General features: G+C 41.9%; 2 protein-coding genes across 2 annotated transcripts; one reads left to right on the top strand and one right to left on the bottom strand.

Annotated features, from left to right (window-relative positions):
• Positions 1 to 271: 271 nt before the first annotated feature.
• Positions 272 to 10,644, bottom strand: syn2a (synapsin IIa). The gene is made up of 11 exons (XM_079273014.1): positions 10,243 to 10,644; positions 5,270 to 5,327; positions 5,076 to 5,167; positions 4,729 to 4,885; positions 4,531 to 4,620; positions 4,352 to 4,414; positions 4,049 to 4,191; positions 3,887 to 3,961; positions 2,833 to 2,935; positions 2,531 to 2,677; positions 272 to 2,418 (listed from the first exon to the last, which is right to left on the bottom strand). Exons 1-11 carry the CDS (start codon positions 10,581 to 10,583, stop codon positions 2,284 to 2,286), a joined length of 1,404 nt encoding a protein of 467 aa, XP_079129140.1. The 5' UTR covers positions 10,584 to 10,644; the 3' UTR covers positions 272 to 2,283.
• Positions 10,645 to 13,321: 2,677 nt separating this feature from the next.
• Positions 13,322 to 18,544, top strand: vgll4a (vestigial-like family member 4a). The gene is made up of 6 exons (XM_079272850.1): positions 13,322 to 13,458; positions 13,924 to 14,082; positions 14,915 to 15,077; positions 15,387 to 15,615; positions 15,901 to 16,015; positions 16,136 to 18,544. The coding sequence occupies exons 2-6, from the start codon at positions 14,001 to 14,003 to the stop codon at positions 16,333 to 16,335; spliced, it is 789 nt and encodes a 262-aa protein (XP_079128976.1). The 5' UTR covers positions 13,322 to 13,458; positions 13,924 to 14,000; the 3' UTR covers positions 16,336 to 18,544.
• Positions 18,545 to 19,225: the final 681 nt, after the last annotated feature.

Raw genomic sequence — 19,225 nt, 5'->3', positions numbered from 1 at the left:
TATATGTTCATAGTAATGCATGTTCTGATAGATTTGAATCGACAAAAATACACTAATCCCACATTGTTAACGTGTAAGATGGACACCGCAGAATAAAGACACAAACAAAGCAGCGGGAATACAGATATCACTTCATGCATTGGAAGCAGAGTGTGTATGATCTGTTACGCCTCCTCCCTTCACTGCATATACAACTTTTAACATTCTTGAACACAAGAGTTTCCTTAAGAAATAATATGACAACATCACACAGTTGAGGACACAGACCAAATATTGCAAAGGAAGCTTTATTGCCAGTGACAGAGGGGAAATATCCAGGATGGAATTTTTTTTCCACATATTGTACTCTGATCTTGATTGAAACAGTCCAACACCGGTTTTAAAAGTACATCTATTTAGTTACCATATACCCTTAATAGTTACAGTCCTGCAGGTCTGAAGATATAAGTTTCACCTCAACACACAATGGCCAAATAAACACGTCCCGTTATACTTTATCAGATAATCAATCATGATCACTGCACCAAGGCCTGACCATGCAGCTGGGGTACCTCTGCACGCTCCTCCCTTGTAAATCAATGCCATGGCATAATTCCTATTAAACAGAACAACACACCCATAAAGCCGCAGGCATGGCTTTTACAAGGATACGCTCACAGATACAATGGCACTTTAAACAATTTGGAAAAAAAGAACTGCACACAGAGCTTGCTGAACATATTATTTACTATAGTAACAAATACATTGTTGGAAAACGGTACAGATTTCTTTTTACAGTTGATTTGGTTGCTTTTTAGCTGTTTCACCATTTAGGGTATTTGATATATGAAATGGCCTCCACAAAAAGCCACCGGGCAACAAACCGAGCGATCGTGACATTTGTGTTTCTAAAACAATCCCATGTGCGGATGACGATAGCTTTTTCAATTAATTCGATGGAAGATCTGATTTCAAAATGAACACGTTATTGAGTTAAAAACAAAAAAGGATCTATATTGCACGTTCCATCGACTCACAGGATGAGTGTGAATCTTTTGACTGGCCACACAGGAACCTCAGAACACTTGCATTGTTGTCATGGCAACACCACCAATATCCAGTGTAAGGGCCACGGGGGGGACGACATTATACGCCGTTTCATTATCAGCCATAATGTCTGCATCCACACACAACTAAACACAGAAAACAAAATACTTTTTGAATACAGCATCAGCTCGCTGTGATTATCAGCGTGTTGTCCTGGAATGCTCCGGTGAAACGAAACTCCGCGTGACAAACGGCGGTAATAACAGTCCCCTCGCTGATATTTACATGGAGGGTTACTGTAGTGCAAAGACTGGTTGAAAGTATATTATTTATTCTTTGGTTAAAAATGATATAAATATATTTAAGTTGTGCGTACAGACACCTGCACAACATCCTACATGATAACATCTTTAATAAATCTAATTTGTACTATTTATTACGTGTCCATCTATTAGTTTCCTCACTCTAAGTTATCTATTTTCTGGTGACATTCTGACAATATAGATGTAAAAAAAGGCCACATACTGTATGTCTCCGTTGTATGTGTACGCACACAGTTTGGTAATGAATACACGTATCCCGTGGAACTTATATAATACTCATTTCTTATGACACATTCACGATGCATGAATCACGGGGAACACAGCCGGGGCAAAACAGCGGTGTTACAGGAACATCCCACTTGATCGGACATCAATAACTGACTTGCACCTTCCTTTGTTTCAATCATGCAAAACAAAAATAAATATCTATTAGTATAAGTATGAAAATAATCACCACTACAGCCATACACACTCACGTACTGTATACATACTGATATATACACGAACTTCAAACTGCACGTTTGAACAATATCTAAAGGTACACACCAAAATAGAAAACAGAAAAATGGGTAGGGGGGGGGGGCAAATAAAAGATTCATAGCTGGGTCAAACAGGCAGCACAGAGCAGCACTCAAGTGTAGGCACAATCTGCTTTTTACATCATCAACAACGGCCCCAAAGGAAAAACCACAGCTACCGAAACATAGGTGAGCTATACAAGCACACAAACAGGTCAACAAGTAGACAGTACATTTTGACACTGCATAGAGTTAAAAACACAGTCCAGGCAAGCACGCAGCTGTACCGAGCACACGTCACCGAGATCTGATTCTATATTAGCGACCACAAACACACACGTCTGCGCTTGTGTTCAGCTAAGGTACGTCGTCGTTTATCTAGGCTTTGAGACTTGCTCCCTTTCCCCTGGACTGGCTCAGTTGGCCTGGACTGGTTTTGGACCCACCGCAACGCCATTACAGTCGAGAATGTACTGCAGACAACCTTGAGGCGGGTGGCCGGCACCATTTTTAATGGGTTCGCCGACGACCTCTCCCTTCTGGCCAGCTCCCTGAAATGATAACGAGATATCTTATTCATCCTGCAACAACTGTGATTGCTGATTGTTGCTGAACTAACACAAGCCTCATATTTCTAATCTCTGTGCCCGTGTGTTACTATACCTGGGATGGCTGTATGGTGGTGGGTTTCTGGGGAGCATTAGCTTCCCTCTCCGCCGACTGGTTCATCTCTGCCAGCACCATGTCTGCGATGAGCTGCCTGTCCTCGGCCTGGTGCTCCCCCACCAGGGGCATAGAAGAGCCCACCACCTGTGCCGCACGGAGGATGGTTATCGCAGAGAGAAAGGGAAGTCGACACATATGTCGTACTCATTTTTTACAGGCTGATATACTGAAATATTTCACCTGAAGGAACAGGTTTAATCATTGCAAGCTTTCAATCAGGATTTCAATCAGACTCCTACCTCTGTGATGAAATCTTTGCCATCTTTCCCGTGGATAGCTTTGACTGCGCAAATAGCCAGACCCCCGAAAATCTTTGAGCAGGTGTCGACCCACAGCTTGTACCTGAACAACACGCATGACTCAAAACCAGTTGCAGCATAATGAGACACTGATTGTCGCAGCTGATCACAGCAAACAGGTCAACGCAGCGGGAGTTGCTTGCTAATATTCCACATGTAACATAAACAATGAACCTGAGATGATTTGCTTCAACAAAATCAAACATTTGTCTTTGTATTGGAGTGTGGAGTGATGCAGGAATGAGTCCTAAAACGCGGAAATTAGTTCATTATTTTATCGGTTCTCTTGAAGTCGATAGTTACTTTTACGGGTTTTTGGTTAGATGCCTGACAGTAGTTTGTTTATAGCCGAACGTTATCTTTTCACTTCTACCGATTGCATTCACGCTTCAAAAATCAAAAAAGTGGGGTTCATCTTCTTAAGATTATCTTGCTGAACAAGAAGAATCATGAACTTGTGTTTACCACAGAGCAACAATACAAAACTCAATGGAAAAATCCAGTTGGCTTTTTGTCGAGGGAACCAAGGTGATGCCAAGTTCTTTGGTTGGCCTGTACAAATGCTTTATCCCTGCCCCACTCTTTAAAGACAGAGTGCAATTAAGTCAGCGCGTGGTGGGAAAACAATCCACCGCTCTCCATTGACTTTGCATTGGGTGAAGGTGCCTTCTTGTCTCTTTTGTCTGCTAACAAAAAAGCTGAAAAATGCCTAAAAGCTGCTGTGTGGTGAGATGCACTGCCTAGAAGCCAGAACTAAGTGTTTACAAGCTGCCGGACCGAAAAACTGAGCCAAGACAAAAGTGAGGCATCTGCAGGAGGAACGGGAAAACTGACATCTTGACATTCAGTTTTCCTAACGTTACGTGTGCAGCAAGCTTTTTGTCCAAATGTCAGTTTTAAGCAAACTAGATTTTTGAAATCTGACATGTTCAGCTGACTCTGCGTTTTGTCAGCATTTCTGCATATTTTCTGTGTTGGATTCTTCCTCACTCACCTATCAGTCATGGCCACCTGCTCCAGCATAGCTGACCCAGTATTGGTCTTCCAGTTTCCAGATATAGACGTTCTCCTGCAGCGTGTTAAGCGCACACATTACAGCTGTTTTGTTCCTTGTTTACTTGTTAAGCTGGCGCAGGAGAAGCGTAGTTGCACTTACATGTAGGCTTTGTAGTCAGTGCCGATCTTCTGGATTCTGATGTCGTACTTGGAGTCGATGAGAGGTTCTGTGGTGGTGTACGTCTGGGTGAGAGCCACGACACTGGCTATGTCCTGGAACTTACTGTGATTGTCCACCTTCACCTGCACACAAAAACAGACGCATGAGACAGAAGCGAGCGTTGTGATATATTGATGACACTCAAATTGCTCGAATTAGCAGCATATTTAATATGGCTAAAGTTCATAGCAAAACACATTGATGCATTCTTTCACATGACTGCAAGAAGAAAAATCTCCATACCTTCCCAATACCGGAGTGGGCGTGTCCAATCTTCACCACAACAGGGAACGACGGCATGCTCACCTAAAGTAAGAAAGTTCTTGCCTTATATCCTGCTTCATACTTTCCTCTTACATTTGAAAATTAGCACAAACATTTTGGAACAATCTTTGAATGCAGTAACAAAAGTGTGTTCTCACCATCTCCTTGTAGTTTGGGTAAAACGTCTGCTCGATCAGAGGGAACTTCTCTGAACCCAGTTTCCTGTGGGTGTTGATTAGTTGAGCAAACTGGACACACAAAAAGGTCAATAAATCACATCACAGAGCAAATTACAGTTATGTATTAGATAGAATACAATGCAGACAGAGAATAGATCATTATTATTGAGTGCCTACCGCCCATGGCTTGTCACACAGGTTGTAGATGGACTCCAGCGAGTTGATGCATGGGACACCTCCATACTGCAGGCCAATGATCAGGTTGCGAAAATCTTCATTCTGGGTCATACTGAAGGCGTGTTGACGAATGAGGACAAAGTCTGGCTTGAATGACCTGGAAAATGAAATCACAGCAGAGAAAAAAACAACAAACAAGTGTGATAAGTGATGATAGCAATGAGGACCAATCAGTCAGCACCGTGGGTGGAAACACAACGTGATTAAACGATGCTCAATGTTGACTTCGGTGGGTAAATCTTTTCTGTGTTCTCGTGTGTGTGTGTGTGTGTGTGTGTGTGTCTCACCTGATAACCTTGGTAGCATTTCTGAGGACTTGCATGTTGACGTTGCAGGTCCCGTTGGCATGAGCCACAACGTTGATCTCATTGAATTCAGCCTGAGGAGTCAATGATTTGAGAAGTGTGTGTGAGGACAGAGTGCTTCGACTTCTCTTCACAAAAGTAGTTCAAACGGAGAACACTGGCTTGGCAAAACGTACCTGCTCCACTTTGATGTCGTAATCTCCATTTATTTTCTTTCCCCGGAACAATTTCGCCCTGGTTAAAACAGAAACAATGTATCAACTTAATGTAGCAACAGAATAAGGATTCTTAAAATAGAGATTTGCATTCGAAATAATGACAACAACCTGGCATGTGAATTGATGTTGAGTGTGTATACAGAGCAGACAAATGCTTCAAACTGCTGATACACAGCCTCTCTGACACTTCTTCCCTTCAACGAAGACAGCGCTGAAATATTACACTTTTCCAGGCTGCTATAATTTCAGGTTTCCTTTCCACAGCGTTAAGCTCATATAGCCATCTGCTGCAGTGCAACAGTCTGTGTGTGTAAATTAGTGCGATGAAGGATGTTGTGGAACCCATTTTTTGGATTTACAGGATTTGCAGAATGTCCACGTTTCAGTCAGGCTGTTGATACATTTAGACGACCTGCTGTGGAGTTCTCACTGCGTCTTCCTCTTAGTTCCTATCACCCTGCTGTCACGTATCCTGCACTCCCTGCCAATTTAGTGCGGAGCTAAAGCTGAATAATTCATTCCCAATCTAATTGGGGCACAGGGAACTATTTGGCTGTGGTGGAAAACAAGAATTTAAATATGAATCAGTGCTCCTATAGCTGAGAAAATGAAACTCTGATGAATGCTGTGTGCATACTGCAAACTGAGACGGCGCTTCCAAAACACCACCAAGAGAAACAAACAGAGACCATGCATGAAAAAAGCCTCTGACTTTATTTTGCTGTTTAAATTGTAATCTTTGTCAGCGTGGGGAATGGTTGTGAGGAGGGAGCATAATGTTCAAAGAGGACGCCATTATGCATTAATATGCATTAGTGTTTGACAGCAACCAGCTCCTCTGGTTAAAATCGACGACGTTATTGTTATATATTAGCAATAATTCTGCCTTTACCGTTATATCGTACTGGCCTTAAAACTGCAGTTAGCCTCAGCGGGCACTGAGGCTAACTGCTCACTGAGGTGTTTACTTGTATCATTAATTTGCAAGAATCAATATGTGTCCTCTTGACTTCAATTAAATGAGATGAGAAACCAAGCAAGACAAAAAAACGTGTTCCTCCTCTGTGATTTTAAGAGCGAGTCAATATCGACAAGAGAAAAATGAAGCGACTTCATGAATGGTTGCAGGTTTACAAATTGCCAAATCAACTCATTACTGTGAAACATCTTTTTCAATTCAGATGATTCACCCGAGAGCTGGGTTAGCGGGAGTGCCTGCTGGATTTTAATGTCTGCTCGACATTCACTCTCACACGTGAGAAATGTTTGAAAAAGGTTCAGCTCACAGTACAAAGAATCCTGCTCTGATTCCAGTCAAGTACAGCCCCCCCCCCCCCACCCCCTCTATGTTTTTCATTTCGACCACTGAATAAAAGGAATCTGTGCCCCTGCTTTAAATTGAGCGGCCTTATGGAGAGAATAAGAGAGCGGCACATGTCGGCCATTAGTCTGATAGGTAAGACAGTGGAACATCTGCTCCGCCTGTCGTAAGAGCAATTTATAGCACAGTATTCCTGGCACAAAACAAACCTCCCTGGAGGCCTGGCAGCTTCATCTGACGAGCAGAAAGGCTGTCTGAATGACGGAGGGCTTCTGTCTCCATCTGTGCTGTAACTCGCTATCATTTCATCAGCCCACGTTTTATCCTACAGTTAACTGTTCTCCTTAACACAACAAAGTCCTGGTTCAAATACTATTAATGTTCCCTGTTTTCTTTGATTTTGCTGATTCTAAGATTGCAGGACATTTTGAATAATAATTGAAGCATCTCAGACACTAAGATAATCCTCCTTTGTTGCTGGTAGCTGGTGTCCATTTGCAAAGACAGAATTTAAGTAATGGTCAACATTTTTTCTCTACAACACCTAGAATTGTAATGTCCTTGATAAAATATCAAGGAAATATCTCTCTCTATATATATATGCATCATCTGGGATTTGACTCATTTGAACTGAAACATAGATGATGATGGCCGAGCCACCTGCCAGATGCAATTAGTCTGAAGGACTCTTTCCTGATTTCATTCTGTGTGTCTTGGAGCCACCGGTGCTCATAACTCTCCATTTGCGGAGGGCGGACAGAAAAGAAAAGTCTTGAAACAGCCCGTCACAAAATGAGATACAGCGCATAAAGAGTCAGACTCAAGGTGTGCCAGCATTGCAGAGGATATTAGGGGTTGAGCAAAAACCTGCATGAAAATAAAGACGCATTTCATCTTCTTGTAGCTTGCCAGCAGCTGTATTTGTTGCTGTTTCCATCCCGCCTGAGTGAGACCTGCATGAATACAAAGCATGTGGCTGTGGCGTTTCAGACACGTCTGCACTTTTTCTGACGCTTTCTCCTCTGAATCATCCACCTGATATTTGTTTTATATCCATCTATAAGCTACGCAACACTGAATGTGAACGAAGCAGACACTACTGCTGAGTAAACTGAGATTGATTTGTACTGCTCACTGACTTACAACCACTGGGTGAAAGGTCGCACGACAGCAACCAAAACAAAGCAAGCCTCGTGCTCAACTCCCCACTCGGTGATATTGAGCAGTCATGAAAGATAGATGCAGCACTCAGACAGAGGAAGCCCTTTTGAATGAGGTATTTCATCCGATTCTCCCCAGTGGATGTGTATTACATGTATGACGCAAGAAACGCAATGAATGTCAGCGCAGGAAGTCACTTGACATTTTTCATCAAATACGGAGACACTGGAGTGTGAAAAACTGTATCACTCGCAGCCCAACCTACTCAATATTCTCAATTGGAATGGCCGTTGGTGAATGACGTGCTTTTAGTTTAATGGATTATAATGCGCTCCTCTGCCAGGACTGCACTGCAATCCTTATTCCTCAACAAGCTGCTTGCTTTTCCGCTCACAACAAATGTGGAACAAGGGAAGCAAAAGGATGACATCCCTCCTGCAGATGAGGGACTGATCTTATTAATATTGATCAACGGTTCTGTTACATGGCTAGTCCTGCACACATGAACAGGATAAGTGGCTGCAGCAAGGCCTCCTGACTCAGCGAAGCCGATATCCTACTATTGGTGTGATTTGTTGTGTTTTAGGGGAAATGTCCTCAGAAGATTCAACTGAATTCAGCTGTATATGTATCTTAGGCAGCGTGAAATGAAAGGCCGCCACCGTGGCCGTCAGACACAGACGACATGTTAACCTCGATGTGACACGCGTGTGGACAACATGACATCCTGCACAGACGGATTCCAAGTGAGACGGCCCAGTTCATTTCACTTCACATCTCAGCGACCAAACATTCTGATGTTGTTCAAAGCTTAAAGAAGGGGAATGAAGATTTTATTCAGATATTATTTCCATGCCGAAAGCCTAAAGAGTCCACAAAGTCAGAATACCATCCAGAGTGAACGCAGACTCTTTGTGCTTGTGAGGCATTATAGAATATAAATAAATAACTGCAGAAAATTCTGCCCTGACCCGCATTGTTCCGTTTTATTTTCCTCTTATTTCCATTTGTATCCTCCTTGGCAAATACTGTCTCCCCTTTTTGCTCTCTCACTTCTTTCACATAGAAAACCAATCCACCCCCGGAAACAAAAACACACGCAGAACACTAAACACATGCGTACTCATAAGTAGTCAAACATTATGCCTTTTTTCTTCTTCTTGTTGCCGTCGCAGTTGCTGCTTGCTCTTTTGTTCCGGTTTGTTTGAGTCGAGTTATCCCCCTTGTGTGATATGTTTCATCTGTTTGTTTTCATGCTGGTCATATGTAAAAAAAGGAAGGCATAATAATGTCCATAAATTCTACACAATAGGAGAAAATGTAAGTCACATAGAAGCAATGGGCAATTACGTGGGGTATCCAGCTGCACAGCTCCAGCACACACATCGCTGTGGAAAATATGTCAGCTGTGCAAACAAGTGTTGATGGTGTGGGGATAGAATTACCATATTCTGTACTTTTTCGACAAGATATCCGTCTCAAAATAAATAGTTTCCTCTAAATCTGTGTGCCTTCTCGTTGAGGGCGCTTTGAATCTGTACCACAGTTGACTGACAGAGACACTTGTCTGAAGCTACCTCTGAGTAAGATCCCCCAGGACATTACCTGTCAGTGCAACGGCTTAAATGCCTTAACATAAAGCCAGTACTCTTAACATTAATGACACAATGGTCCCATCTCACAGCTGGATGAGACATATAACCATGATGGATGATGCTATTGAATTTCCCGATATGTTTTACTTACTTATCTACTGCACACCACTTGTATGATCGGCTAATGGAGCCCTATGCACCATGTGCCGCAGTTAATTACAATCCCCATGTCAGTGCAGGGCATGTCATGTGACCTCCTATCTGTGGGCGGGGGGGGGGGAAACCCCATTGATGGAGGGAAAGCACTGCAGTATTTAAACTGCCTCCGAAGAAATAATGTACATTTCCCACTCATGGAACATCTATTTTTAAGAATGGCAAAATGCCACATTACATGACAATACTATCAGATATTTCAGTGAACAGACCCGTTTTTCTTTTTTCACAGGCAGCTGTCACAAACCTTTCTTTCTATTTCTCCAATATGTACAACAAAACAATGCCACAGAAAAGCCCATCTTACTACACAGACAGAATAGAGGACAATCAAAAGCATCCATCTTGGTGTAATGTCATTACCGCTGTGAATCAATGGACCGTATTTGCTCAAGCATTGGCTGCCTCGTTGTATTACCGTACCACTGGCACGCTGTACCATCAAACCACAGCAGCAGTGCCCATTCTCATCCGCAGGGCGCATGATGCATGTTGTTTGAGTGGTTCTTTAACCCTTTACCTCACTGCTACAGCAAAGGAATCACGTGGAGAAAAATCAACATGAAGGACGAGCAAACAAACGATGGACAGCCCAGAAAGGATTCGAGGGGACAGAGTAGAGCAACACATTGTCTTACCACTCCTGTTGTGGTTCGTCAATTACCAGGAGAATCTTGAACTTCTTAGGTGTCGTGACTTGGGTCTGCTCCACGAGCCCCGCTGAGGCAGCTGTCTGCTTTACAACGTTGGTGATGGAGCTGAAGAAGCCCGCTCCGGTGGACTGAGACGACTGGGGTTTCCTCTCTGGAGCAGGGGAAGTGGCTGGGGGAGTGGGCCCAGTTGTAGGAGACTTGGCTGGGGTTGGGGAGGCAGGTGGAGCAGGCTGAGCGCCGTCAGGCCTCTGGAGGTCGGTCATGTAGCCATTGGGCAGGTTGGAGATGAACGTGCTGTCCGAGAGACGCCGACGCAAATAATTCATGGCTGCAGCTCAGAGGGGAGAAGAGTCAACAAGAAAAATGATTCTGCAGAGGAGTCCCCGTTCCCAGTGTATAGCTGATAATGGCTGAGCCCTCAATGCAAACTCCCAGCGAGCATCCTCAGAGCTCCCCCTCACTGGCGGTGACGCGACACTCTCCCTCGACCAATCCCGTCTTCCCTGTGCTTTCCTCAAGCATTGCAAATGATGCCCAGGCTGTGCCTCTCCTCCCTCATCTCGTTCTCTCCTCTTCTCCACTCTAACTGGCGTGCATGCCTGCCTTCTCCACCCCTCCCCCATTCCCTGCTGCCTCATAGGCGTCATGCTTCTTTGAACCACTGCATATAAAATAGAGGAGTTGCCTATGTAAGTGCAAGAGGGTATAGACTACTACATCATAATAGCCATACTCCGGCTCCCGCTGTTCCATGTGTTGTGTTTTTTTTGCCCTGTGTCCATGCACAGTGTCTCTCTGTGTGTGAAACGCAGCCGTGAAATCTAAAATGGCTGTTTGGACGAGTGGGCAATGTTGAATGAGAGGACGTCAGCAGCAGTCCCCTGAGACTCAAATGCATGCAGTAGATCCTCTCTCTTAATTGATTTATACAGCCACTTACGTTTACAATTTTACAAATTACAATTTGCCAACAAGACACGCTATTACTTCAGCAGCTCTTGTCCACTGTGGGTGGCAAAGTTTATCATTATCTGCTGTTACATTTTCATTTAAACATTAACTTCTGTACACAAAATGACTGCTTACAATATTTATTGGGTACTAAATGATCTGCCACTTCACAAAAAATATGATAAAAAGCAGATATCTTGAAAAAAAGAATATTTGTGTGACAAAGCAAACAGACTGTCACTGGTACTCCTCCTTATAATGCATTAATAGCATGCTGTTTCATGATTTAATTGGTATAGACAAGGAATATGAAGGAACTAGCGCCGCGTGATGAAACCATCACAGAGCTCTGTGTCTCCGGTAAAAGATGGATATTCGTGACATCTGCTGGACTGGTTAAAAGCTGATCTTTGAGCAAACTCCTTCGGCCATCAGGAGATTTAAACTGCACTGACAGGCACAGGCCACCGTCAGGATAATACGTGATTCGATAAAATGTGGTAAATATAGCATCAGGCTACTTGCACAGAAAGACTCAAACCTACAGTGCATAAGCTGTATAACAGTTGAACTTGTGGACACTTTAAATAAATTAACAATATGTGGTCCAACGCGAGCACGTTGAAATATAATGCGTTGTCTATGGAATTTATTTGATCTCTATAAATGTGGAGTAAGTTCATGTTTTGTCCAAATTAGCTTGTCATTACTCTACTGCTAATATTTATAAACCTGATGTTGCACATTCTATATATATATACTTTATATATATTTTCACAATTTCAAGTAAATTAACTGTATGTATATTTGTGTAACATAACAAACTCTTCTGTTTCTAGCAAATGGAACAGAAAATGGAATTGGTAATACAATGTTAAATCATCTTAAAAAACAACAATAATACGATTTGTCACAGCTGAGCTTCTCATGAATAGAGGAGTTTTTTTAATCCATGAAAGTGACAAACTCCAGCTACTGGTAATTATGCACTATAATATTGTCATTCTGTTTCTTCATATTTAAATGTTACTGTCACTCTGCCTGGTTACTGTTCATACACAATATCTGTTGCATAACTTTAGATTTTTTTCTCCTGTTAAAGGATGTGGGATTTTATCTTTGTTGTTGTTTTTAGGTTGTACATATTGTAAAGCCCTTTGAGGCTATACTTGTGATTTTCGTGTATAAAAATCAATGATATGAAGGACAGTATAGGATGAAGATACTCGCCATCTTACCTGAACATCAATGTATTTTCTTTGTGAATATTGGTCATGAAAGACAGTGATAAGGCCAGTCTTAATACTTGTACATACGCTTGAGAAAAGCTGCACCATCATGTGCTGAATCTTATGCATGGATAGTGGATCCTAGGGTGACATCAGCTGGTAGTAGTGGTGTAGTGAACATCCACACCAACCTCCACTTATGTGAAAATATAAGTCAGATGTATACAGATGAGAACAACAGTACATCCACCTAAATTAAGCATTTTAGTTTTGTTTATTTTGCACAATTAAAATAAAATACACAAACATAGATACACCATATCACAGTGCAGGAAGAGGCAGAAAGCCCACTGGGTATATTTGAAGCCTCCACCTATATAATATAATATAATATATGAGAACACAAAATGTATATACATATACATGAATATACGTATGACTACGTAATACTGTGACAAAGCATACTTGCATTTGTGTTATTTATTGCTCAGACAAAAGGTTTTTATTTTTAATTAAATGTCAGTTAAAAGTTATTCAAACATGTTTTGTTTCGTCGATAAAGAGTTGGGTGTTCAACTTTTGTTATGTTCAAGTTAAATATGTAACTGTTTTATGTGAGCTAAATCATCTGTCAACTTTTGCAGTGCTGTGTTGCTGCATGGAGTTCATTGTAAATAGTATTGGTTGCATTGATAATAGGCAGACCTCCATACAGTAGGTTCAGAGCAAAATCACAGTATTCATCCAGAATAAATGCACCTTTTAGCAGATTGTCAGCAGATCTCTAAACGCGGCTAACTCGTCCCCGCTAGGGCCGCGCTCCACTCTTTTGTTTGAGGACCGGTCCTGTGAGTAACAGCAAGCTGTGGGCTAACTATGGTGATGTTGTGGCTGTAAAGCTAGTGTTGTTGATGAAGTGAGTAACATTCACTTTTAAGGTTACGCTTCTTTTGAATGTTCTTGTCACAGACTAGCTCGGTGTGTTGGCGTTTGGTTCAACGTTTATTCGGCTTTGCTAAACGTGAGTTGAATTTGGGACCTTTTAAGCAAACCAGCGTTAACTATCTACAAAGTTTGGGAGTAGCGTAACTGTAAGCTAAAGGTAGCTGGCTAGTTTGTTAGCTAAGATAATAGTTAGCTAAACACTGTAACGATATGTATACAACTATTGTAAAAGTAACCATCAAAGTCAGTGATTTTAACTGTATTATCTAAATAACTTTAACTCTTATAACGCTGGCAGTAAATTGTAGCTGTTTAAAACTGGCCTAACACTGGAGAGGTTAGCTTAGCTTAAGTTAAGTTACGTGTGTAGCTAACGTTAGCGGTACTGCTACCTACGTGTGTAGCTAACGTTAGCAGTACTGCTAGCCTCGGAGTCAACGTCAGGATACCAGCCAGCTAACGTTAACCGCTAACGTCAAGGAAAACGATTTTCATCGAATTGCTTCAAGCCAAGTTTACTCTCTGTTTGTCTCTTCTTCAGGATATAACTTTTTTTAGTGTTGCCTTCGCTGGTGTATCTTGCTAACACCGATGTTAGCAACTAGCCTGTCCGTGTAGATGCTCTTCACTAGAATGGACCTGTTGAACTCTCAGTTCCTGGACAAGATGAACAATAACATCGGGAGACTGCACTACGAAGGTTAGTTTTAGCATTATTTGTGCGTTGTTCTGTGGTATTATTCTGTTTATTTAACTTACCAACATCAATTCCTCCGTGTTTTGCTTGCGATTAGCTAACTTTTTCCAACACTATGGCTCGAGTCAAGCACACAACTTTCTGTCAATTTTCATGCAAAATGCAAGATGCCATTAAACTGGGTATAAAGTGTGTGCTGGTGCGTGTGTTTAACTTCTCAGTGAAGGAGACTACAACTCTTAATGTTACATTCCTAACACCGGAAATACTATCATAAATTACCTCAAACCCTCTTACTTATTAGTATGTTATAAACAGTTATTAAACGTTATTGCAAACACAGTTTTGCCAAGGAAATATATTGGCAATATCCAATTATGTAGTTGTTTTTGCGCACAGAATTTCATAACTTTCAGGAGTTGATTTTACAACAGAAGTTAATGACTCTCTTGCACATTGCTCGATTGACTTGACTTTCCAATCAGAAGTCGATTCTAAGTGTGAAAACTAAACAGAGACCTCACCTTTTCATATTTGGGGTGTCAGCAGTGTAATCTGGATAACAGTTGAGTTGCATTTTCCAGGACCTGTACATCTGGTTAACCAATGATTGCTTGCCCTGGCCAAGTTACATTAATCAAGCATTTTTGGGGGAACCATTTGTCAAATGGTCATATATATATATATATATATATATATATATATATATATATATATATATATATATATATATATATATATATATATATATATATATAGCAATATATGTAGCCATGTTAAGCTATAGCAGTTATTGTTCAATGTGTTATTTGTTCTGCTGATTCCGTTCCCACAGATGAGTCCAGGACGCCCTCCCAGCCCACTGCTATGTCCAAGATAACTGGGCCTCCTCAACACTGCCCAAGCAAACGGAAGTATGGCGAAGAACAAATGGACGACCGAATCAACTGTGACGATGACCACATGACCAAAATGAGCAGATTGTTTGCCACTCAACTGTAAGTGCCTAAAAAACAACAACAACATTCAACCTGAAACAGTTGAGATTATCAAACAAAAGTCCACCTCCAGGCTCTAAAGCGTCGTGATTTAAAGAGACAACTTAGATTACTGGCACATCATGCGTATAATGTTGCCTGCAATGACCAATGGGATGCACACAGAAAAAAGACAAACAAGACACCCCCCAGTCTACGCTGTGTGCTGCCATCTGTTTATAGCATGAGACGCGACAGCTGGTGTATGAATTGCCTATGAAAAGGTTAAACGTTTTGGTGGTATAAATTCATTTTGTGCTCTTTGTCTAGGGCCCGTCCCTCTGCTGGAGACAATCGTAATGAGCACTGGAGCCTCGGTCACAGTCCTGTGGAGCACCTTACTTCTTCCTCCCCCAACGGTCTTCATGGGAACCACCTGTACGCTTCCATTGCTAGCTATGCTGTAGACCAGCCTCTGGCTCTGACCAAAAGCAGCCACGACGTTGTCGTCGGGTCCAGAGAGAGGTCTGTCATTGGTGGGACTGTAGAGCGGCAGCAGGTACGTCAACTTCAACGGCTGTAGCGCGATGGCTCACCTTCTCATCTTTCTGCATTTCCCGTTCTCGGTCCTGCTTTTGTTAGACGTTCGCACACGTTTTCTCTTTTTGACTTTCTCCCGTTCAACCAAATATTTTCTTGCTGTCGTGAAGTCGCCATTGTTGTGTGAACCCCTTCTGCATGTCTGCAGATATCTGTATCTAGCATCTACAAGTCTCAAGGAGAACTACACTTACACGGTACTGAGTCTGTTCGCTGATTGTATGTATTTGTTTTCCACCAATAGAATCGTCCCTCCGTTATTACCTGTGCCCCTGCGAGCAACCGCAATTGTAACCTCTCTCACTGCCACATGAATGGCTGTTCCCCCAGCCCACCTACTGATCCCATGAAGACCAATGGTAAGCCCCGTTCATTACCATACACGCCCTGTAATCTAATGCCTATAACGTAGTGTGACATTGCTTGCTAATAACCAGGTTTTTGGTCTTCTCCACCCCCCACACATATTGTTGTTTTAGCTAACACAGAATGCGATCCTGTGATTGAGGAGCACTTCCGTCGCAGCCTTGGGAAAAACTACAAAGAAGCGGAGGCCGTGTCCAACTCGGTGTCCATCACAGACTCAGTGGACGACCACTTTGCCAAGGCGCTGGGAGACGCCTGGCTCCAAATCAAGGCTAAGGATGGGGGTCGTCAAACCCCAGAGGCAGATCCGTGACGCAGAGGGGAGTAAACATTACCATCACTTCCTTAGACTTCGCAGAGTGAGAGTGGAGATGTCGTTTCTAGCCAAGCATTTACTTCCCTCAGCCAAGAACAATGTATTATATGGTGCTCACACGGTGTTCCCTTGAGGACATCAAGGCCGACCTTTTTATTAGAACACTCGGCTTAACTTAAACTTTATCTCAGTGGTCGTATACATACAGGTACATACATGACATTACGACTCCTGCATTTCACCCAATCTGAGCATTTTAGGAGCACTGCTTCAAATTGACAAACAGTTTGGTGTAGTTGGGTTGACAACGTTAGCTGTGGAAAGTGTACAATCTGAGATTTGATCTTGCAAAGATAATGAGATTCACAAAGTGTTCAGGGGTTCATCTGCCTGCCTTGATAGCCAAAGAAACTCCCCGCCTCTCCCCATCAACATATAAGCCATAGATCCGGTCTGTATCGTCTTTCATTCTAAATTCACACTGCTTTAAAAAAAAAAAATCTATATAATACTTGAAACAAGACAACCAGGTCTCATATGATCTTTTACGTCTCTGACCGTGTAGGTAGCAGGTTACCTGTTTCAGTTGGAACAAACGTGTTCTTGTGCTTTGAAATTGTGACGATGCAATCACGGCTCTGGCCCCCCCCCCCCCCCCCCCCGGCTCTCTGAAGACTCCAGACGAACGTGTTTTCTTTATGATCCTGAACTGGACTTCTCCACTGTTAACGGAATTATTTTAGTTTTCTGTTTATATGCTCACTGTGGCTGATTACGTAGTAAACTAATCTCAATCATAGTAGATGTGTCTAACTAGAACGCATGTTTCAAATAGCTGGTTTCTATTACAAACCTTATTCTATACTATATATTTACTCAGAATTTATTTTTTATCTGTAACATTTTAGAAATACTCACTGCTGGTACAGTTGTACTCAATATATTTTTTTGTATCTGGTTTTCATTACTCTATGTAGGTGTAATTCTTAGCACCCATCCACAAATCACAGCCTCTGGAAAGGTTGTCTGACTGCAGTTTAAAAGGCTTTGTTGCTCATTATTCTGTGGACCTGGATGTTCTAGCTTTCTACGTGACTAAACCTGACCTTCGGTAGCAGTCTGTTAGCAGTGGCTTTATTTATTCGGAACGCGGCGATAGTTTCATGTTGACTTTTGGCAAAAAACGTGATGACCGCAGATTTGTTTCTTTTGCATTGAGAACAACGGAGGATTTCTCCACTGCTTCAACGACGAAGCAGTTCCCCTCAAAACTGAGGCTTAAATGCACCTGGAATACGGGTGTCCTTATTTCACGAGTAGGCGTCGACATTCCACCGGGATGGTCTGACACTTGTCAGTCACTTCAGTTGAGTTTAGCAAGCACAACAAGTATGTCTGTCTTTTCTTTTTTCTTTTTTTTTTTTAAATCAAGGTGATGTCATGGTGCGAGCTGCCTAACTGTTGCTTTGTTAAGGAGCAACGTGTGAGTGGGTCACAGAGTTTATGTTGTGCAGTTGAGTCTGGTTCAATTTCTCACCCTTCTGACATGCTCTACTTATGGTAGCATAACCTATTTGTCAACACTGATTAAGATATGGTATTGTACATTTTTGTATGTTAATTAACTGTCCGTGAGAACCTACATTTCTATTAATATTCTACAGTTTTTAAATTGTTACAGACACCATCCCGTCTTTTGTATTTTACTCATACACGACCATCATTGCGCCGCGCGGAATGATTATAGATATTTTGTTTCTATTCAGAATAGTTTACTCATATGTAGCATGGATGATCATTATCTTCAAACCATGCTTTTTTTAAATAAAAAAAATCTTTCTAAAAGTTTGTAATTTTCCCACAATTGTCGGACGATGAATAAGTGCAGGAACACGACAGTCTTTTGATCAAAGACTTCTGTACTAACGGTTTAAAGAGTTTGTTTAGAGTGGATTTTAGGGATTATCATGGAATCTGCTTGTTTGATACAACTAGATCTGTCAGTAATATGTTTGGGGTATTAGTCCATTGTTATTTAATTGCTATATTTCGACTACCTGTATCTCAAAGACTGTTTTGCAGAAAGGTCCTGTTTCAGGTGTCATCCACGTAGAAAACAAAGTAACGCTTGTTCACTTTTGTCCTTATTTCTTTGGAAGAAAATGCCACTGTTTTGTACTTAACGTCTTCCAAATAAACAAACAAATGCCTACCATTGCTGACCTCTTGTGTTTTTACCAAATAAAACATACTGCAGTCATAATTAGCAAATGACAAACTCTATATTGTACATTATTTGCATGCCTTATTTGCAGTAACAGCTTCTAAACGTCAACATAAATTCCACTTGAAATAGGAAACCCTTGTGGCCTCCATTTTAGCTAAAGCTAAGCTACAAGGGGAACATGGTAATCAACGGACGTGACTGCAGGGATGAGAGTGGAATTCATTTAGCAGACAATGACCCACATTAAGATCGGCAGGATAGGCGCAGTTTGGTTGTTTCCACTTGCTTATCTCTCAAAATGTGCAGTAGTGCTGCTGCATCGGTAAATGACATTAGACATCTTTGTTGTGATTTCAGTGTTGCAGATTCATTCATGAAGTGGTTACACTAATTAGAGCTCTGCAATCAGGAGTAATAACTCGCTCTGTTGTCATTGGACAAGTGCCGCCACAGCTCCAACATTAAGTGATTTTTCAGCATATTAACTCGACCTCTTAGGCTCAAAGGAAGCGGCACTGGACAAGTGTCCTTTTTGGATGTGGAGTGGACTTGAACTGTACCTGTGATTACAGTATGTGGGGGGAGTGGCTGATGTTTGTTCCTGGAGCCGCTCTGTCTCGTCACCAGCTTTCACTCTTACCATTTGGAAGAAGAGTTGGA

The sequence above is a fragment of the Melanostigma gelatinosum genome, assembly GCF_949748355.1.
Source record: "Melanostigma gelatinosum genome assembly, chromosome: 8".
Taxonomy (NCBI): Eukaryota; Metazoa; Chordata; class Actinopteri; order Perciformes; family Zoarcidae; genus Melanostigma; species Melanostigma gelatinosum.
This window is presented reverse-complemented; position numbering and strand designations above follow the sequence as displayed.